This window comes from Hordeum vulgare, chromosome 5H, assembly GCF_904849725.1.
Source record: "Hordeum vulgare subsp. vulgare chromosome 5H, MorexV3_pseudomolecules_assembly, whole genome shotgun sequence".
Taxonomy (NCBI): Eukaryota; Viridiplantae; Streptophyta; class Magnoliopsida; order Poales; family Poaceae; genus Hordeum; species Hordeum vulgare.
In genome coordinates, this window is record NC_058522.1 from 68,721,491 (window position 1) to 68,745,077 (window position 23,587).

At 41.2% G+C, this 23,587-nt stretch overlaps 1 protein-coding gene and 1 long non-coding RNA gene across 2 annotated transcripts in view; both read right to left on the minus strand.

The window, feature by feature from the left end:
• Nucleotides 1–901: 901 nt before the first annotated feature.
• On the minus strand, nucleotides 902–1,322 carry LOC123397787. Its single transcript, XR_006610025.1, has 2 exons — nucleotides 1,203–1,322; nucleotides 902–1,111 (listed from the first exon to the last, which is right to left on the minus strand). It is a non-coding gene; the product is annotated as an uncharacterized LOC123397787 (long non-coding RNA).
• Nucleotides 1,323–1,414: 92 nt separating this feature from the next.
• LOC123396339 (ATP-dependent RNA helicase HAS1-like) overlaps nucleotides 1,415–23,587 on the minus strand; it is a 31,701-nt gene continuing 9,528 nt past the window's right edge. The window contains exons 2-4 of the mRNA XM_045091296.1: nucleotides 4,195–4,212; nucleotides 3,874–4,059; nucleotides 1,415–1,540 (exon numbers count right to left, since the gene is read on the minus strand). Of these exons, the coding sequence (XP_044947231.1) occupies nucleotides 1,415–1,540; nucleotides 3,874–4,059; nucleotides 4,195–4,212 (330 nt within the window). The remainder of the gene's footprint in view (nucleotides 1,541–3,873; nucleotides 4,060–4,194; nucleotides 4,213–23,587) is intronic.

The window sequence follows — 23,587 nt, forward strand, 5'->3', positions numbered from 1 at the left end:
GCTCATCCTCGATGTGCTCTGTTCGGGTAAAGTAGCACAAAGCAGTGTAGCGGAAGTGAGGAGATTGTGCCCGTTGCTAGATGCAGCAGTAGGGTGTTTTCGAGGTGGGAATGGATCCCCTGTGGATCCTACTTCGCTCCCGTAGCATGGAGTGATCAGTGGTAGCCGTGGTAGTCGCCGCCGTCCTCCTCTGGTTCGGTCGCCGGCGTGGTGGTTGCAGTAGGTGCAGTAGTTGCAGGGGCTCTTCAGAGCTAACTCCCTTACTCTGTGAAGCTCCCGCATCGTACACTACTAGGAAAAGGCCTGCTAGTGGCGCACCTATTTTGGCTACTAAAGGCGCACTATAGGTGCGCCACTAGCATCACGTGATTAGATTTTTTTACTAATGGCGCACCACAGGTGCGCCATTAGTATCTGGTATACTAATCGCGCACCAGGCAGTGTGCCATTAGTATAGCTTATGGTGCGTCATTAGTATCTGGTATTCAAATGGCGCACCAAGAAGTGCGCCATTAGTATAGCTCATGGTGCGCCATTAGTATCTGGTATACTAATGGCGCACCAGGCAGTGCGCCATTAGTATAGCCCATGGTGCTCCATTAGTATGCCTCCCAGGGCATATATACTAATGGCGCACCAGGTAGTGTGCCATTAGTATAGCCCATGATGCTCCATTAGTATCTTGTATTCTGGCATATATATGTTTTGTTTCAAAACCACAAATTCAACAGCACGTAACATATATATCAAATATATAATACATAATATGTGCCCAATAGTTTTACTGATCCACAACACATAACATATATGCAAAGTTGCATAACAAATTTCATGATCCATATATCAAAATTCCATAGCATCCATACATCCAAAATTCCATAGCATCCATATATACATATAGTTCCATAGCATCCATATATACATATAGTTCCATAGCATCCATACATACATAGCTCCATAGCAAATATAATACACAACGATACAACCCAAATCTATAGTGCAGTGACCAACAACGACACAACTACCAAATTGCTGAGGTATATATGGTGATGTGTCAGGGAGAACCAATAAAATCTTCGCCATGCAAAGAGTTCTGTTCCTGCACTTATTCCTGCAAACCCAAAACTAAACATATTCAACAATCTGTAGAATTGAACCATAATGCAAGTCTGTGTGAAACTGTGAAACTTGTGTCTACCTACAGAAGGATTCCTTTGTTGATCCTGCGCCATGCATACTCCTCCCAGCCATTTTGTAATGCATCAATGTACTCTTTTGTGAGTATTGTGGTACTGTTGCGAACCTAGAAAAAAAACAACTTAAGTCACTACATCAATAGGTACTGTGTTGCTCTAACAACATTATGTCAAGTGCCAACGCATCACTTAACGATGTCTTCCCGATTTTCAGTGAATTAATATAAACCACACAGATAAGTATGTACAGTACGTAAAATGCACACCTGCTCCCATGAGGCCACATCTTCGCAGAGATTGAACTCAAATGCCAGCCCTTCAGACTCTCCAGTTATTGGATCTTTCTGCAAGCACCAGCCATAAGAGCTAAGACAATAATCACAACAATAAGACAAGCTGGTCTAACTACGAGAGGAACAACAGATGCCCGTGGTCCACCCTTGTCTATGTAGAACAGTTGCCAGGTACAAAATTAAATTAAAGAACAGTTGCCAGGCATCTGATGAATGGTCAGGCAATTAGCCTAAACCGAGCCCGTGGATCTGACTATTTGTTAGGACTCCAACAACACAACAGCAGGTTCATATCACTTTAAAATAACAGGAACTATGTAATGAATGATAATATAAATGCTAAAAATTGAACTAAAAGTTCGTGAACACGGCACATATAGCATGGGAGTAGAGCGCTGAAACACACAACAAGAGGCAACCAGACATCTCCAAGTGGTTCTTTAACTCATGACCACGCTTGCCTTCAGCTGGCGTCTCTGAATTTCGAAGCAAGGTTTTTCAGAATTTCAGCACTCGCATCCAAATTTCTGTGCCGCGTGTCACTGTCACTCTAAGCCGCTTCCCCTTCCCCCACTCGCCATCAGCATGCAACGGGCCAGCAGCATGGCACGGCACTATCAACTACCCACCCGGAGCCGGCAAGCGATCGGAGCCAAGAACGCCCCGCGACGGCGACGGGAAGGTACATACAAAAATGTCTGCAAAGCGACCAGCTTTTATCCCAGAAAAAGTTCAAAGGGTAACATTTCACCCATCTACAAGAGCTAAGCTGTACAAAAAAAGAAAACAGAGCATGGAAAATGAGTGCACCAAACAACATCCACACCTTATCTGCGGCCATGATGACAGATGCAACATTGGACCTGTCGAAATTCTGAAGACCCGAAATGATCTGCAGGTGCAAAAGGCCAATAACTATCATCAGAGTCTAGCAGGCACATTCCATCGTATCAAAGCAATGAAATTTCTATTGATCTACGCTTGAAACCCAGAGATGACTTCTAAACTTGCACTATCCATGCAGTATGAAGATAAAACGCTACCACATCTATCAGAACTAGTGACAGATACAACACAGTGCCACATCTATCATCAGAGTCTATCAAAGCAATGTAAATTTATTACTGCACGGAAGGTGTCAAGGTGGAGAGCGATTCCTTGAGAGCACGGTTCTCACGGAAGGGCCTGAGGACGGCGTCCTTGGTGGCGGCAGAAGCCGCCGAGGCACGGACGGCGTCCTTGGTGGCACCATTTGGGAAACTAGACGCTGCTACGCAGCGCCCGCGTGCTATACAGGCAGCTACAGCGGCCGCCAGATTTGGAAAGTCCCGTCGCTGTTTGTCCCCACCCATGTGTTGAAAAAGGCATGTTCATCCTCCCCTCCTTGCCACGTCACACCACTGGAAAATCAATCTAATGAAAATATACCTTATGTGCTGCAACTCTCAGTTTTCTAGCTGGCATAGTTGGCAGAAAAGTGTATAGTAAAATCACAGAGCTATGCTTGGTCCGATCCTTGCACTCCATAAATATGCAACTTCAAATCCAAGGTCTTGCTTCTTTAGTTATGACAATGTGCATTGATTTTTCAAGCTAACTTATGAAACCCTTGGTGTTTAAAAACATTTTTACTGCCACGCCATTCCTGCAATTTATAGAAACACCACTCATAACTGCAGGAAAGTGCACTCTGGATATGTTATTGAATGTCATTAGCCTGGCAGATCGTGAACCTTGCCCGCAAATATTTTGATCCAAGGAGAATCAACTACAACTTGGTGTAGATTTACATAGTTGTTGCAACTTGAAATTAACTATGCGGCTACAGAGGCGATAAGGACTGCGGCGAATACTAAGATAGGAAGGGGAAAAGGAGGATCATTATTCTTCATTTTTCCACTTTGAGTGCATCAGAATCAGCCATACAGCACAGCTAGCAAAATCGGAGGGTGATTTGTCAAATGAGAGCTATAGCTACTAGGGTCATCAACAGCAGTCCTAGTGGGTAAAGCACCTCTTAGATGACTGATTAGTCCATAACAAAGCAATTCTGGCATAAAAAATTGAAGTTAAGCTATATGGTGTGCAACAAAGCATCATCATACATATATAAACTATGATGAGTGCTGCTTCCTCCATGAAAATGTATGTTTCTTTCACACGTTGCTGAGAGTTACAACCATAATGGCTACTGTTTTCTGTTGTACCAAGGCCAATTACATCTCACATCTTGTGCATAAGTGTATTATGACAAAAGCTACTTACTTTAGTAAAGCTACTAGACATAACTAAATCTGTGATGTTACCATAAACATGCAACTTCAAATCCAACTTCAAATCTTCTCTGTTCCTTGACATAAAGGTGGTGCATACTAGTTATTTACCTTTAGTCTCTTATATATGAAACCCTTGGTGTTTTGCAGATGGTCCAACAACCTGCCTGGTGTTGCTACTAACAAATTGACCCCCTTTGCAAGCTGGTCAGCTTCAGTTCTCCGACCATTGCCACCAATTACATATCCGAGGGTTTGTGAGTGATACTTCATCAATTCCTTGGCAACATTGTGTGTCTGGACCAGAACAAAAATACTTGTGATTAAGAATAGTGAAACACAAAAGTGCAAGGCTTTCAAAAGTTGATTGGTAATTTGTTCCGTCTCGCTATTTGTTCAGTGGTTTAGTGGTTCGTCAGTCCCAGGAATTACCAAAGCCAAGTCGGCAAATTATAAAACTGCAAGAGAGAAGCTAATTATTTCTCACAGAAAAGGCATGCAAGATAGTTGAAACTTGAAAGAATCGAGAACTGAGAATCTACAGCCACTCATATACAAAGAGTGGCCAAGAAATAAATGTTTTATGCACATATCAAATAGATTTAACTAAATATTCTGCCACTTAAGTTTTGCTCGTGGCGGAACAAAAACAGTATAATTCACGAGGTAGCCATAAGTAAAAAGCAAGAACACAAAGACTAGGGAACATATACATGCATTATGAACACAAGTGAATTCAAGACATATTTTCCTAGAGCAATACCATATTTTAAGAATTTCGAAAGTACAATGTCCACATAAGTAGGTAACTGGTAGACGTTAGTTAAAATAATGCTAGCCTAAAGCATTCACTGTGAATCAGATGCAGAATGAACACTATGATCAGATATCCCCAATCAAACAACATCAGATCATGTTATAAAAAAATCTAAGACCCTCGAGCTAAACCATCCAAACAAATCGACCATAATGTACATAGGCCCGGCAGGCTACTGATATGGCAACGGGTAATCTGACATCCGAGTTGCCATCCCAGAACCGAACTGACATCTTCAAACTCGTCAGCCCGCGCAATCCTCGCACTCCACGCACGAGCCATCTCAGAACCCGACTACTGACACTGCTAACTATGAGCCGCTATTGGAGTTTACTACAGATCCATACTGGTAGCCGCGAGCTGCAGCCGCTCCACGCCCCGGCCGTCTGAACCCGAACCGATCACAGATTCATGAACAGTTAGAGGCAAACAATGCCTCACGAAAACGGATTACAGATTCACGGATCTGGGAACGCGGGCGAGAAGGCTGGTTGGCGCGTAGGGGACACGAGTCGTGATCAATCAGATCCTGGCGCCCACCGGAGTATCCGGCAAGAGGCGGAGCAGAGCAAAACCTAGGGAGGGGGGGGCATGGCGTGTCATGGGGAGCGGGAGAGAGAGGAGTTGCAACGTACCTGAGATCCGCGAGGCGCGAGCTATGGAGGGTCGGAGGAGGGAACGGAACGAAGGAGAATGGCGACGGTCGTCTCGATCAATCCGGCAGCTTCCCTGGTGTAACATCCCAAATTTTGGAATGTTAATATAATTATTAGAATGATCGTTTGTTTGTTTGAGTGATTGAAACTTGAGTGAAATTTGAAACTTTTTAAAAAACTTTTGAATGAGAGGGAATAAAATGACATTTCCATTTTCTTTTGAATTCAAATTTCATGCGATACAAATCACAGATAGAAGAAAACATGACTTCTTCAAAATAAAGGACATGGAAAAAAAGTGGTTTGTGAAAATAATTCCTTTTGCAATCTATTTCTTATTTTGGTCCTATTGGAAAGTTTAAATGAAATCAAATCCCCTTGCCCAAATTCAAAATCTTGAGAGCAGCAATATGACACTCCAAACCAGGGGCCATTTGGAATTATATTTGAACTCATGAAATTCACAAGACTATTTTGAAAATGTTTTATATTATATTTCAAAAACAATTTTTTAAGTGGTTTTCAAATTTATTTTTCTCCAAAAATAAAATACATGGAAAATAGGGTAAAATGATTCCCTTCAATATAAAAATGGAGAGGAATTAATTTGAATCCATTTTTGTATTTTTAAAATGTTTTCTTTGCATTTTTCTTAAACCAGCAACAATGTTTGAATTTTCTGATTTTGTGAGAATTTTATTTGGTCTAGAAAATACGTTCATCTTGTAGGAAATTTTATTCTGAAAATTTTGATATATAATATGCCTATATAAAATATTCTCTTAGTTTTGTTTATATGTTTTCTTCGCTATTTTTTCTAAAACAAAAAAAACTGTAAACACTGTTCATGCGGGAATAATAAAAAACACAAAAGGCCCGTATTGCCGCATGCGGCCCGCCGAATGCTTCCTGCCCATGAAACGTTTTCTTTTCTTTTTGTGCACATTACGTATATGTTTAGTCCCACATTGCCTACCTATGGAACAATAGACCTTCTTTCCACCTATAAATATAGACTCATAGGAGCATCCAAAAATAATCTATTTTGGGTTAAATCAATCTTTTGGTTTGACTAGGTTTATTAAATAAAAATATTATTTTCTCTTCGACGGGATTTCTTGAAGTCGTCTCGTTATTGGAATTAATTCTTACTCTGCATTCTCAAGGTATTTCTCTTCGTATTTTTCTATACTCCCGTAGTTTATTATTTCTAGACTAGTATTCCTACACTAGTATACGGTAGAGTAATTAGATATATTAATTAGTCTTCGTATTTACACATTAGTACTAGAATTCTTTTAGACATAGCACTTTTCTTCCGTAAAACAGCTTGGCCATGATTTTTCAAATAGCCATAACTTTTTACTCGTTTATCCGAATTAGATGAAACCAACGCCTAGACTTTCGTCTTGATCCCACCTATCCGGTGAACCTATCATATCAACTTTTTGAAATTTTAAAATTTTGAAATTTGTTCACACTGATATTCAAACTTCTTTTGATCATATCTTTTTGTCTGTAGATCCGTTTTAGATAAATCCAACGTATCAAAGTAATCTTCCCATTTGTATCATTAGTTTTAACTTTTCAACTTATAATTTTGATCAAATCAGATTTATCTATTAGTGCCCAAAACTGTTCACATCGTTCTAAGCCGATTCAATGTTATATTGAAGTATTTGTATCTTTTGATCCGCTATTTCAAGTCTAGTAATTCTTTTTTCTACACGCTCATGTTGATCTCCTATATCCAGTAGCATCATTAGTTTCGACCTTTGAACCTTCCAAATTTGAGCGATTCAAATTTGTATTCGAACATTCATTTGATCTTATCTTGCAAATCGTACCACCTTTTCAATTGATTCCTTTTACCCCTAAACACTCATGTCATATATTTTTGTACGTAACCATCGTACTTCAGTTCAACTTCTCTTGACCTTTTTAATGCAAATTCAATTCATACTTCAATTTGCTATAACTTGCGTTGTAGTTTCTCCATTTCAAGAAATTCCTTTTACAAATAAATTCTTATGTCTTATACTATTTGACAAACAATATTCATGTTGTTCTCCCAATATTTTTTATCATCTCCCATAGTGTATGCAAGTTGAGCTTATATAGCGATAGTTGATCATCCTTTGACTCTTTTGAGTTGACCCCTTTCATCGTTCCTTTTACAACACCATAAGGCCCTATCTTTTTTTATGAAACCTTAGTACGTTGTTATTTTTGCACCAAGACATGCTTTGTTCTTATGTTCTCTTGGTTCTTCCTTTTTGGCATGAATGTTTACGATAGATTGCTCGGAGTGTGGCCAGTAGAATTATCAGGATTTTGAGAGCGACTATCTTCATCAAGTAATACCAGGCAAGTCATTTGATCATGTATCACCTATGTTTTATGCATCGTAGTTCTACCATCCTATGCCCAATTGCATGCTGACTAGGTACTTCGAAATTATGGTTACATATTGTAGTATCATGTGGTAGACACCCAACAACCCCGTTACTTGGCCCGCAACGACAAATTTCATATTGCTATGCTTGAGTAGACGTGATTCTGGTTGAGAGTTTATCACGAGTGATGCGAGAATAATTTAATAAACAAGACCGGTTAAGTCAAGACTTTTCAAGACCTCAAGATGCAATGCAACTCTGGGTGAAGGACGGTTGATCAGCTCCCTGCAGAAACCAGTGGATGACCCGGGATGCTGGAGACGGCCTTGACATCTTGCGGAAAGCTTCACCCAGGGTCAAAGAGACGTACGGATATTTTCAAGACCCAAGGCTTACCTTCACAGCCACAAGTCATTATGGGCTCTGGCTTGGTTGGACAACGCGGCGACTCTGGACAGGCGGTGCTAGCAGATGTAGAAGAACGGTAGGATTGGATGGGCACCGACAGGGATTCAGAGGGACCCGTTGAAAGACCATGTTTTGATCATCCGGTCTTCAAACACCCTGAAGTGCGAGGACATACACGGAGGCGATCAAATCTTGTGGGGAACGTGTGCAAAACTCTGCAGAGTACTCAAACCTAATCGATTAGCCGTGTCCACGGTCATGGACAACTTGAGCCAAAGGAACTGAAGTTGTCTGAAAATCTCAACACAAATAATAATATTGATGTGGGTATTATTGACAACATGGGTATGAGAATTGGTTGGTGGAACCATCTCGTTAACAACCAACAATGTAGTAACATTTTGCTTTTATCCCTCTCTTGATGTAGGAGAAAACTTGCTTTTCGCCAAAAACTTATAGCCCCACCTGCCATATAGGCATGTAGAATAGATGATTATTATTTTACCCCCTCACATATGTGACTTGCGGGCATATACAATATGCTGACCTACACGGCTGCAAAGTCTTATGTTGCAGATATTTTTCTTCGACGAGTAAGAGTACGATTCAGGGTTACGGTCTACACTCAACCTGCCGTTGGTGTTTATTGGGACTCCACTCCCTTGACTGCTTCCGCTGAGATATTTAAGGTATATATCAGTTTTACGCTATTTACATGTGATTGCACTTTGATATATACATTGATGTACTGTGTGTGCCAGCATACTGATCCAGGGATGGCACAGATACACAGAGGCTTGACTCGTTTTGAGTCGGGTCGCTACAGAAATGGTATCAGAGCACATGTTGACTGTAGGACGTGACCCTAGAAACTGGAAACTTCTTAGGATAGGATCTCTCAAAAATCTTATTTTCGAGAACACCTTTCACTTCTCATCTCTTTTGATTTCATCAAATATTCTCTCTCACCTCAAATAGTTATACAATCCCCTTACCCCTTTGACCTCATGAAGAATCAATGGAGTTCTACTTCAAAGTAAAGAGGATTTCACCACGCGTTTGAAGAATTGAAGCTACACCAACAGAAGACTCTCAAGACCCGAAGAACTAGAAGACCCTGAAGTGTTCGAATAATTATATGACCATTAGAAGTCCAAACCCCTTTTATATACCCACGTTAGATACGATAATTTGTGAGCTGTCATTGGTGTGTGTTTTCCGACAGCCACAAATAAAACCTATTCTCAAAAATATTGTTTCTATTGTGTGTTTCTCCCTCTCTCTCTCTTACCCATCTCATCCCCAAAACCTCAACCCTACCAGATGGAGTATGAAGCTGGACTTGTAATATCTGGACCAATGACCCAGCTGGAGGCTGATATATGGATTCAGAACATGGAGAACCACTTCGGGAGCAATTTGATTTCAAGGAAGTATGAAGTGGCACACGCTCTTCAGTACTTTACACAAAGTGCTGCTATCTGGTGGAAAATGCTTCAGGCCATACAAGGATTTAGTGGAGCAGAAACTTGGGACGAATTCAAGAAGACTCTGTTAAGATCCCATCTTATTCAAAAGTACTATGAAAGCTCGATGAAGAAGCCTTGTGCATGCAAGATCTGTGGAGAAATAGGACACACCCAGGAAGAACACAAGGATGGATGCCCTCATTGTGAAGAGAATCACTAGTGGAGGAATGCCCAACTAGTCAGGTGACTTGCTTCTTGTGTGAAGGAACCACCCACTACCCAGCCCAGTGTTACATCTACACCAAGGTGCCACAAGTGGCCAAAGAGCAGAAAGCAGTAATGAAGGAAACCTTCAAGAAGAAGATTCTAGTAGAACCTGTGATGAAGGAAAATATAGAAGACCCTGATGGACAAAGCCTAACCAGATTTTTCTCCAATGCCTACTACTCATGTGCAGAATAAGGACATTTCTCACACAATGCACGTAGGAAAGCCATAAATGTCTGGGAGACTTCCCGACAGAAAAAATAGAGTTGAATCCACTTGAAATGGAAGTACTGACAAGAATGAAGCAGTCCGGAAAGAAGACAAAGTACACCAGCCAGAGTCAAACTCTGACACATAAAGACCTGAGTCATATCAGATGTTTCAAGTGTTAGGAATTGGGCCACTACAACGATATGTGCCCAAGAAGGAAGCAGGAAAACCAAGGAGAAATAGCAAACACCAAGAAGCCCCGAGACTTGTCGAAACTCATTTGTTTTCATTGCAAGGAAGCAGGACATTATGCTAGTAATTGTCCATAGGGGTAGAAAGCTAAAATGGAGTAGTTTAGTTTTGACAATGGCAATAAGTGTGACATGAAGCACTCTTGTTTTCATGAGATTATGGAGTTAAATTTTGTAACGGAAGTCTCTAAGATTGTAATAACTTCATGGATCAATGGAATTTATGTGTCATGGTTTCCTATGTCGAAATTGTATGAGTTATTTCTCTATGAACAAATATCTCTGACCATTTCGAGGATATGACAAAATACGGTCTATGTAGACATGAGTATATTTCATTATAAGTGTGGTAGTAATCGGTAAACCCACAGGACCCAAGGAATTTGAATGTACCATGCATACCAAGAAGCCAAACCCACTGAATACAGTCGAAGGAAATGTTGGATCATATCAAACTATGGGGTGACAACAGAAGAATAGTGAACCTTGGAATTGGAAATTTGAGGAAAGATTTAATATGAGGAACAAACTCTTTTGTTGGTACACAAACCAATGGAAAGGAAAATGAGTTCAAGGAATACAACCGGTACCAAGGATGCATCTCAAGATTTCATGAAGGTTGCCCCAAGAGCATGAAGGAATAGGCTATGATGCACCAGCAAACGTTTTTCTTAGGAGCATACGAAAAACCTGAGAGTTGTGAAGTTACGATAGATGTTTTGTTCAGCTTGCAGAATCAATGGATTATCCGAACTTCATTCGTGGACAAGAGAAATTCTGTAATGCTTGTGAGGATTCCCAAGTGTTAGAATGCGAGATTCGCTAAACCTTATACAGAGTAATGTTATGGGTGCGGAATTGATTGATCACCATGACGACTTACTCCTATCATTCTCTTGCTAGTCGGAATGGTAAATCTGAGAGACTTACCCATAGTGAGAGAAGACGTTCTTTGAAGCTTTTTTGCCTTAGAATGGTATGATGAAAGCCCCATGTACATGGCATTTGTTGTCACGCGTAGGAAATTTTACGGCGAGGATGAAACCAAGACCTTTCTCAGTGCAGGATAACCACAAATGGCAGACCACCATGAGAATCATCGATAGACTATTTAGGATGATCACGAGACTTGTCAGTTAAGAAGACCCAGTGATGGAAGAAGCTTATATCAATAGAAGAACCCTCGTTTTTTATGGAAACGTTACGAATCTAACAGAAGAGCTTCACCAAAGTAGTTGCCATGAAGAATGTGAGGAGTCAGATGCCAAGATCCTAGAGGATTGTTAATATTTTGAGGGACCAGTAACTCTCATTTTAAGTGTGGTAGCATCCCACATTACAGGAGGTTAGATTTGTTCGAAGACCCCCAAACCCTAACCTTTTCCTTCTAGCCCTTCCGAATATCGAGGACGAGATTCATTTTAAGTGTGGTAGGTTTGTAACATCCCAAATTTTGGAATGTTAATATAATTATTAGAATGATCGTTTGTTTGTTTGAGTGATTGAAACTTGAAACTTTTTAAAAACTTTTGAATGAGAGGGAATAAAATTACTTTCCCATTTTCTTTTGAATTCCAATTTCATTCGATACAAATCACTGAGAGAAGATAACATGACTTCTTGAAAATAAAGGACATGGAAAACAAGTGGTTTGTGAAAATAATTCCTTTTGCAATCTATTTCTTAGTTTGGTCCTATTTGAAAGTTTAAATGAAATCAAATCCCCTTGCCCAAATTCAAAATCTTGAGAGGAGCAATATGACACTCCAAACGAGGGGCCATTTGGAATTACATTTGAACTTATGAAACTCACAAGACTATTTTGAAAATGATTTATGTTCTGTTTCAAAAACAATTTTTTAAGTGGTTTTCAAATTTATTTTTCTCCAAAAATAAAATACATGGAAAATAGGGTAAAATGATTCCCTTCCATATAAAAATGGAGAGGAATTAATTTGAATCCATTTTTGTATTTTCAAAATGTTTTCTTTGCATTTTTCTTAAACCAGCAACGATGTTTGAATTTTCTGATTTTGAGAGAATTTTATTTGGTCTCGAAAATATGTTCAGCTTGTAGGAAATTTTATTCTGAAAATTTTGATATATAATATGCCTATATAAAATATTCTCTTACTTTTGTTTATATGTTTTCTTCGCTGTTTTTTTAAACAAAAAAAACTGTAAACACTGTTCATGCGGGAATAATAAAAAACACAAAAGGCCCGTATTGCCGCATGCGGCCGGCCGAATGCTTCCTGCCCTTGAAACGTTTTCTTTTCTTTTTGTGCACATTACGTATATGTTTAGTCCCACATCGCCTACCTATGGACCATTAGACCTTCTTTCCACCTATAAATATAGACCCATAGGAGCATGCAAAAATCATCTATTTCGGGTTAAATCAATCTTTTGGTTTGACTAGGTTTATTAAATAAAAATATTATTTTCTCTTCGGCGGGATTTCTCGAAGTCGTCTCCTCATTGGAATTAATTCTTACTCTGCATTCTAAAGGTATTTCTCTTCATATTTTTCTATACTCCCGTAGTTTATTATTTCTAGACTAGTATTCCTACACTAGTATACGGTAGAGTAATTAGATATATTAATTAGTCTTCGTATTTACACATTAGTACTAGAATTCTTTTAGACATAGCACTTTTCTTCCGTAAAACAGCTTGGCCCTGATTTTTCAAATAGCCATAACTTTTTACTCGTTTATCCGAATTAGGTGAAACAAACGCCTAGAGTTTCGTCTTGATCCCACCTATCCGGTGAACCTATCATATCAACTTTTTGAAATTTCGAAATTTCGGAATTTGTTCACAATGATATTCAAACATCTTTTGATCATATCTTTTTATCAGTAGCTCCGTTTTAGATGAATCCAATTGCGTCGGATTCATATCAAAGTAATATTCCCGTTTGTATCATTAGTTTTAACTTTTCAACTTATAATTTTGATCAAATCAGATTTATCTATTATTGCCCAAAACTGTTCACATCGTTCTAAGCCGATTCAATGTTATATTGAAGTATTTGTATCTTTTGATCCGCTATTTCAAATCTACTAATTCTTTTTTCTACACGCTCATGTTGATCTCCTATATCCAGTAGCATCATTAGTTTCGACCTTTGAACCTTACAAATTTGAGTGATTCAAATTTGTATTCGAATGAATACATTCATTTGATCTTATCTTGCAAATCGTACCACCTTTTCAATTGATTCCTTTTACCCCTAAACACTCATGTCATATATTTTTGTACGTAACCATCGTACTTCAGTTCAACTTCTCTTGACCTTTTCAATGCAAATTCAATTCATACTTCAATTTGCTATAACTTGCGTTGTAGTTTCTCCATTTCAAGAAATTCTTTTTACAAATAAATTCTTATGTCTTATACTATTTGTCAAACAACATTCATGTTGTTCTCCCAATATTTTTGATCATCTCCCATAGAGTATGCAAGTTGAGCTTATATAGCAATAGTTGATCATCCTTTGACTCTTTTGAGTTGACCACTTTCACCGTTCCTTTTACAACACCATAAGGCCCTATCTTTTTTTATTAAACCTTAGTACGTTGTTATTTTTGCACCAAGACATGCTTTGTTCTTATGTTCTCTTGGTTCTTCCTTTTTGGCATGAATGTTTACGATAGATTGCTCGGAGTGTGGCGAGTAGAATTATCAGGATTTTGAGAGCGACTATCTTCATCAAGTAATACCAGGCAAGTCATTTGATCATGTATCACCAATGTTTTATGCATCGTAGTTCTACCATCCTATGCCCAATTGCATGCTAACTAGGTACTTGGAAATTATGGTTACATATTCTAGTATCATGTCGTAGGCACAACAACCCCGTTACTTCGCCCGGGACGAAAAATTTCATATTGCTATGCTTGAGTAGACGGGATTCTGGTTGAGAGTTTATCACGGGTGATGCGAGAATAATTTCATAAACAAGACCGGTTAAGTCAAGACTTTTCAAGACCTCATGATGCAATGCAACTCTGGGTGAAGTACGGTTGATCGGCTCCCTGGAGAAACTAGTGGATGACCCGGGATGCTGGAGACGGCCATGACATCTTGCGGAAAGCTTCACCCAGGCTCAAAGAGACGTACGGATATTTTCAAGACCCAAGGCTTACCTGCACAGCCACAAGTCATTATTTAGGATGATCGATAGATTATTTAGGATGATCACGAGACTTGTCAGTTAAGAAGACCCAATGATGGAAGAAGCTTATATCAATAGAAGAACCCTCGTTTTTTATGGAAACGTTATGAATCTAACGGAAGAGCTTCACCAAAGTAGTTACCATGAAGAATGTGAGGAGTCAGATGCCAAGATCCCAGAGGATTGTTAATATTTTGAGGGACTAGTAACTCTCATTTTAAGTGTGGTAGCATACCACTTTACAGGAGGTTGGATTTGTTCGAAGACCCCCAAACCCTAACCTTTTCCTTCTAGCCCTTCCGAATCTCGAGGACGAGATTCATTTTAAGTGTGGTAGGTTTGTAACATCCCAAATTTTGGAATGTTAATATAATTATTAGAATCATCATTTGTTTGTTTGAGTGATTGAAAGTTGAGTGAAATTTTAAACTTTTTAAAAACTTTTGAATGAGAGGGAATAAAATGACTTTCCCATTTTCTTTTGAATTCCAATTTCATCCGATACAAATCACTGAGAGAAGATAACATGACTTCTTCAAAATAAAGGACATGAAAAAAAAAGTGGTTTGTGAAAATAATTACTTTTGCAATATATTTCTTATTTTGGTCCTATTTGAATGTTTAAATGAAATCAAATCCCCTTGCCCAAATTCAAAATCTTGAGAGGAGCAATATGACACTCCAAACGTGGGGCCATTTGGAATTATAATTGAACTTATGAAACTCACATGACTATTTTGAAATTTTTTTATATTATGTTTCAAAAACAATTTTTTAAGTTGATTTCAAATTTATTTTTCTCCAAAAATAAAATACATGGAAAATAGGGTAAAATGATTCCCTTTTCCTAGTAGTGGTAGCGAAGTGGTGTGTCTCTGTGATTATAACCAACAGGTGCAGGGTTCTAGTCCCCTGTGGTGCACCCCATTTTCCCTATTTTTCCTTCCTGTTCGACAGTAGATGCAGCACCAGAGGTATTTCTTGCTAGATGCACCTTCTTTGTCGAAGCCATGTCAGTAGCAGGGTGGCAACAGCAGAAATACAGTTGCAAAGAGGGCTGTGGTTTGACCCCCTCCCAAGCGTCTTATTTTTTCCCTGTATTGTTTTTTTCTTTGCTGTGTAATATTTTGCTGCTAGCAATAGTGATTGCAGGTGCAGGTGATCAGGTTATGTTAGGCTAGTTTTTCATATTTTTGCGGTGTCCTTGGTCGCTACAAGTGAAGATTACATGTTGGTGCATATTCATGCTTGTACTTGTGTGTGTGTTTGTATACTTGGTAGTAGCATGTGTAGGTTGTTTTGGTAACTTGTAAGAGGGTGTGCATGAGGTTGTGTGAGCTTGATCTAGGGTAGCATGTGTAGTTGATTCTCATGAGATATATTGAAGTGATGTGTTTTGTGCTTATGAACTCAAGAGTGTGGTGTGTGTGTAGATGGGTTTCCCCCCTTCTCACATGCCTTGTGTGAGTGTGTGTAGATGTGATATAGGTGGATTTGCATGTGTAGATTCATGTGAGTGTGTAGTAGTGTGGGTGTGTGTGGGTTCACCCCCACCTACTAGGGCCAAGTATGCACCATCACATGTCCATATGTGAGTGTGTGCATACTCCCTTGATAGTGTAAGTGTTATTAGTTGTTGTGCTTGATGTTTGTGATTGGGTGGTGATGTGCCAAGGCACATAGGCATGAGGTCTAACCCTCATGTACCCCCATAGATATTGTGGTCATGTGTATTTGTTTATGTAGGTTTGATATAGTGAATAGCACATGTGATGATGCACTATTCACTACTTAAGATTCTATGTAGTTTTTCTTCTCTAGTTTGTGCTCTTTTGTTCCAAGCAAGTGCATATGTATTTTATATGCTTTTGGGGTAGAATCATCCCAGGAATCCATTGGTGAGATTAGATTGCCATTGGAACATTTTCTGGAGATGACATATTTTAGATTTGTTCCATGTTTAGAGCTTGGTTCCATGTGATTTGTTGAGCACAAAGGTTTGCTTCTTGGTTGTGCTAGTAGAGGGTGACCCCCTCTACCACATGTTGGTTTCATTTCATGTTTTGGAATCCATGTGTGCAAGTTGTGCCCACTCAAAGTAGGCATGTGGCTGAAATTCCAGATTAGTGAAAATCTGAGATTTTCACAAAGTCTGAGAATCTTTTTATATTTTCTTCTCCTGTAGATGAGCTTGTGCAGGTCAATGTGTTGTGATCTAGCCTTAGCTTTCAACTGGAAAGTTGAAGATTGTATGTTTTTCTAGCTCCTTGTAAAATTTCATTCCATTTGGAGTCTGTAGATATTGTTTTGGCTGCTGTCAAAATGCTTCAGAGCATAGACAGAAAGTGAGAATCTGGAATTTTAACCAAGTCCCTGAAATCTGATATTTTTGGGCAAGTTTGCAGCCTTGTAACTTTCTGTGTTTAATTCCTTTGTGTGTCATTATTCCTTGTGCTTGTAGTACTCTTGGATAGCTACAGCCACATATCTTATTTGGCATGTTTAGGTGGTTGTAGGTGCTTTGCATGTAGCTCACAAAGTGCTATGATGCAGTTTATGGCAGATTGTGTAGTTTTGTCATTTTGATGTTTGTGAGTGCTTAGTTGATGATGTGGTGTTCTACCTTGCTCCAACCCATTCATGTTGGGTTGTTTTATGTCTTGGCTACCTGGAAATACCAGAATTGAGCCATTCGAGTGTGTGGTGATGAATTTGACACGTAGGGCTTCATATCTTGTTTTGTTGATTCCCGTTGATCCGTAGCTCCGATTGTAATGTTCTTTATATGATTTTGCATCATTTTCATGAGACGCATCTGATCATTTCATTATCATGCATGAAAAAATAGTTTAGGATGCAGTTCTGTCCAGAAACATGTATTTACTTCTCATGCTTGTGCTAGTGAGTAGAATAGTGATGCACGCTCATATTCATCTCATGCATCATGTGCTTGTTGCATCTTGAGGTGCTGTTGTTCATTGGATGTTATTCTTATGTTGGGTAGCACCGGGATCGGAGAACGAGTTCGTGGATTCGGGAGAGTACGTGCAGGACGATCAAGAACCATTCCAAGCTGAGCATATCACACGCAAGATGACATGACCTTGATTCCATCTCTAGACTTGTTATGCTAGATTACGTTTCTTCCATCATATGCTCGCTGCCTACCACTAAAATATTCGCCTCCTTATATGCCATGAAACCTAAACACTTATCCCTTCCTAGCAAATCTTGAATGGCTAAGTAGGCTTTGCTGAGCTACTAATGTTAGCGTTGCTAGATGCAGGTGCTTGCCTCATGTGATGACATCAGCTTGATATCATTATCTTAATTCGGTTATTTAATTAATGCATCTATATACTTGGGAAATAACGAAAGGCCTAGCCTTTTTCCGGGTGTTTTGTTCCGTTATTGCCACCATAGTTACCGGCTACCGGTGTTTGATTCCATATTAATCGCTCCTAACACGTTCGGGGTTGTTATGGGGACCCCCTCGGTAAATCGCGTAGTGTTAAGACTTGTCTGGCAGGACCCAACATTGGTGTTAATTTGCTAATCACTTAATAGTAATCTGCATAGGGAATGATCACCCCGAGGATCTTTAATCAACAATCCAGGCCAGTGCTCCTCATGAGTGTTGGTCCAAACTAGAGTCATGTGTGAGGCCAACCCGGGGCAACTCGGGAGATGTCTATCAGGCCACTGTACGTTGTGCTCATCCGGCGTGTCCTGAGATTGAGATACGCGGCTCTTATCAGGGTCGTCGACACGTCGGCAGGTCCTGCTAGTCTTGTCTTACCTTAGTGATATATCTTGCGTATAGGAATCCCGGTGAAACTTTGGTTCACCCTAGAGTTGAGGTTTTCCTCTAAGGAATCCGACGAGATCACGAGATTCGTGATAGAGGATTACTTTGAGGCCCGTGTACGTTTGTGATGGACTAGTTGGAGCATCCCTGCAGAGTTAAATCTTTCGGAAAGTCATGCCCGCGGTTATGTGTCAACTTGGAATATTTTGTTAACATCCGGTAATAGATAACTTAAACATAAGCTGATAAAATTGCCAACTGTGTGCGTAACCGTGATTGTCCCCCTCGAAGATCTCTCTTCGATCGGGAACACGGTGGGGTTATGATTGACGTAGGTAGGTGATCGGAATCACTTAGTGATCAGTTGTTCATCGACCGCTAGCATAGACCACCTTCATATATGTTCTACGTACGTTAGCCACCATATCAAGCTTAGGATGATGCAACCTATATACTCCACCTATCCAACCTAATAACTTGACTAGTTCTGGCACCGAGGTCATATATTGCTGAGTCATCGTGGCTCACAGATTCCTTCACAACACCAACAAGTACAGGTACCCCCGAGACAGGTGATCCCGACGGCACGCAGCAGGCGTAGCAGTACGACGAGGAGAACGACCGCCTGTACGTGAACTATCCAGAAGATTGAGGCGTGTTCGTGATCGTGGGCCAGCACGCAGGGTAGCATAGCCATTTCCCTTGTTTTGTAGTCTGTAGCGGAACTACCTTGATTGTATGCATGATGTACTTTGATATATTTATGAGATCGCAATTGAATCCCTTATTGTCATTCTGTTGATATTATGTATGTGCTATGATACCTCGTTTGCGAGACGCTTAGATGCGGTCCTTTCCAATTCGGGGCCTCGATCCCCAGATCGGAAAGGACCGCATCTTAGTTGTTACAGCTTTCCTATGGAATCAAAAGTGATTTCTCACAAATATAAAATGAAGTGTCTTCTAGCTTGAAGCTTGAGCCAGTATCATTCCTTTCTTGCATCAAAGGGGCACCTCCACACAAACCTTTAGCCATAGCTCTCCATGAAATAAACCTGAAATATCTAGGTAAAAGTGTTAGTCCAAGAGACAATGTATGTTGTCATCAATTATCAAAATCACCAAGGGAGCATATGTGATTTCAGACCTTTTGGCCAGACCCACCAAAAAACTCGGCTCCTGGAGGGAGGAGGGCATCGCCTCGTGGAAACCCGAGGAGGTGGATGCCCTGATCAAGAAAATCAAGTGGTGGTCCACCGAGAGGAAACTCGAGCTCCCTGCTGTGATCACCATCATGCTAAGCCGCCGAATTCTCCCTCTTCAATTTCGAGCCAAGCCGATGTGGGAGCACAAATCAGAGGATGCGAGGCCTATCTGTCGTTTCTTCCATGCCGACTTGTCCTCCATGTGGATGCGGCTACTCAAGGTAGCCATGGACAAGATCCCCAAACAAGGACGAGACCTCAACTTCTAGGTTGGCTATGAAGCCCCACCGGTAACTGTTCTAACACACATGTGTAATCTACTACCTTGACATGATGAAACAACTTTTGTTTGACAAATCCCTTGGTTTGTTATATGAAAAAATAGTCTGCAACGATGCAGGGCGTGCGTTGTGCAGCCCCACTGCAATAGGAAGAGAGATCTTCTCTGCTCACGGTGCTCCTGGTCAAGGAGCCTCACGTGGTAGTCTTCAAGAAGCTGAAGTCCCAAAAAGGCAAGGTGAGTACCCGTAGTCGGAAGGCCTAGGCTACCCGATTCGAAGATACCCACACCTGTGCCACCCATGAAGATGGCGAGAGGACGTGGAGGGAATCCCTCCCCCGAAGGCAAAAGGGCAGCAGCAGAGGACGTCGATGTCAAAGCACAGCCCAGAGAATGAAAGAGGTTGAAGAAGGCCTTAGCCAGAGACACTGGCAAGACGTCAGAGAGGATCGTACTCTCTAACGAGTCTGAAGACGATCCCCTTGTTTCAGGGAGGAAAACTAGAACCTCGAGGTTATGTTACTATTCTCCACGTCTTGCATTTCATTAGATATTAGCAGGGGTGAACTTATATCAGTACCCCCTCTGCAGTACGTCGAAGGTGCGTCCAAGCGACTCTTTCACTGGTCTACCACCCACTAGTGGGACCCCGGATCACTCCACTCCTTCGTCACCTCCTGATGGGCTAGCGGAGGTTACCTCCTCTCCGGCTCCCCAGGCCGACCCAACAGGGGCCGAAGGGACAATTATCATCAGATGAAATAGCTAGCGGAGCTAGTTCTCATGGTGAGGCCATCGCTGTAGGACCTCTGTATCAGACTGTGACGCACCAAAGCTCTGCCCGACTCTCAGCGGCCTCCTGGCCCGGCTGAACGTTGTTTTCCCCCAAGTGGATAGTTGAAAGCGATCTTCGTACTTCAAAGGAGCACAACAGGCATACGCCTGCAAGAAGATGCACTTTTCAAGGTTGACATGTTGGTTTGCTGTGGGGACTCCTCTAGGGAAGCAGTGCATTGCGGAGCAGTTCTACGCCGTGGTGGAAGGGGCGTGTGTGCTACCGAGGCCTAGTGTCCAAAAGACACTTTATCAGCTATAGTAGTTCGGAGTGCCAAAGTACATGGATGTAAAACACTATCTTTTCTTTGAATGAGTACATCGGTTAGATTTCCTCATATTTGTGATTTATATTAATTGATTTGCCACCCATTTGACCATTTTAACTGAAAGTTGCAAGTCGTCGACTTCTGCCCCAATGTAGAGGATACAAAGGGTGTTCATTGACACAGTTGTGACCCTCAGGTGATGTCTCAGTACCCGATGGTGGTTCGTGCATTATAGGAACTAGGCAATCAAAATATTACTCCTTTATTACTTTCACTTAGTCATTGGAGTTTGACTGTGGGGGCTGATGATGAGCCCTCGTTGTGTGAAGTGGTCGGCTGTAGGTAGCCAAGGTCAAAGCCATTACCCACTTCAGCTTATGCGATGAATACGCCTTTTGTTCAATACGGGTGACCTCCTAATGACACAGCACTTAACGTGGTATCTAGACTGCCGACCAGTTTTCGCTTAGTGAGATAGTCTATTTTCGGCTTTCTTCACTAAGGCGCTTTGCCAATTGACTGGTGGAACAATCGTAGTGGTTCTCCCATTACACCGTTAGCCAAATTTATGTGGGAACGTAAGGGGTAACATAGGAGCTGGGTAAGCCAACTACTAATCAAAATCAAGGTTCAAAGCTAATGCAAATAGTGCAATATCCAAGATGTTGAGCATTTCGGGCTTGTATGTAGGACATGGAAACCGATGCCATTAAGTAGTTGTATTTTGAAGACATTCATGTAGCTCATGGGCGGTGCTTGTATAGAAATACGATAAGAGCCTTGAGGGGCATGATTCCTTTTTTTATATCTTCAAGCTTTACATGTCGAGCTTGTAAGAAGAGAAACTAAAAATATACAATGCAAAAATAATAAATAAAGGATCACATAAAAAACACAACGGATACGATCAATGGGTTTATGAGCCCGGGCCGCTTCCTGCAGCATGTCTGTGTCTCTGTGTTGTTTGACCAACATGTCCTCATTGATGGCAAAGACTGGGATGGACCGTATGCAACCTCGGCTTTGCATGTGATCCAAGCACCTATTGGCCGAGTCCTTTAAGAGGTCTGCATATGTCCAATTCATGGTTGAAGCCACATGACTATATTTTCCTGGCCAGATCTTTGACGAGACCTTGCCAAAACGGAAGCTCGAAGGTTAGTCATTCCTCGAATGTAGCTAGTCTGATGTTTTCGTAAATTTTGGCTCCTCGACAGCCCAAGGGATTCTCAGCGTGAAATTGGGCACCCTGGGGATGTAGTGCCCCTCCCAATGGGAGCGCACAAGGAATCTTTAACCCCTATTTAGGGGGTGGGGTATGTGCCCGTGGTCGACCTATGTAGCCCGTGTACGCTTCGAAGAGCTAAAAGTGTGTTTACCACCGCTAGCTGCTTCCTCGCATGTCTGCACCTTGGTTGTGAAGGCCATAGTTTGCTCCCCTATATGGAGGGAGCGTTCGGTATTTCCGTTGATCATGATAACACCTCTTGCTCCTGGCAGTTTAAGCTTGAGGTAAGCATAATGCGGGACCACGTTAAAGCAAGCAAACGAGGTGCGCATGAGGAGCGCATTCCCACTTTGAAACGGGACAATTTCAGAGATTAAATCCTCGCTCCTAAAGTTCTCGGGTGATCTGAAGACAACTTCCAATGACACGGTTCAGGTACAACGAGTCTCAACACCTAGTATGTATGACTCCTTTAAAGATAGTCTTGCTCAGCTTGATCGGAGATGAGTTGATGCCCATCTTCCGGACCGTGTCCTCGTAGATTAAGTTGAGGCTGCTTCCGCCGTCCATAAGGACACACATCACATGGAAACTATCGATGATTGGGTCTAGTACGAGTGCAGCTGAACCGCCATTTCTGTTGTTGGTCGGATGGTCATGTATATCAAATGTGGTCGGGAAAGCCGACCAGAGGTTGAACTTCGGGCCGACTAGCGCCAACGTGTAGATGCCATGAACTGTGCACTTCCTCTCCCTCTTGGGGATGCGTGTAACATAGATGATGTTTACCTCTGGTACCTCTTTAGGAAAAAAAGTCCTCCATTGTTGGTCTACGCATGTTCATCCTTGTCCTCACTGTGATTTTGGGTTTTATTTGGAACCTTTGTCGCTACCTTTCTAGCTTGTCTGAATACCCAACAGTTCCTATTAGTGTGGGTTGCTGGTTTTTCCTAGGTACCATGGATTTGGCGCGATCAATCCAAGATCATGCTAGCTTGCAAGGTCCATAGTTATCCCCTTTTATGGGTTTTTTCTTTTGTCCAAATCTGGGTCTCGTGAGCCCTGCATTGATTGCACCATCCTCTCTGTCGCTTTTGCCATTTTTATGCATGCACTTGTTTTTATTGTGTCAAGGATTGACATTGGCGTCACACGTCTTTCAGGTGCCTGTCTCACCTTGGTGACCACTTAATGTGAGCCGGCTTCCCTCTCCCATGCAAAAGAGGGTCATTAGTGAAGTGAGGGCTAAGATCGTCCTTGGCCTGTCTTGGCCGAGATGGTGAGCAAGCCACACATCTCGAATCCTATTTTTTAATGAGGCAAATGGTTTCAGCATCATAGTAATCTTTGATCTGATTCTTTTTAGTCACAAACATGTTCCATAATTTCTGGGCAGATCACCTAGATGTTGGATGACATGATTGAGGTCGTTGGCGTTTGAAGGTCAGACATAAATACCTTGGAAATTCTCCTTAAAGGCATCTTCAAGTTCTTCCCATCTACCAATAGAATGCAGAGGCAGGCTGTTAAGCCAGTGCCTATTC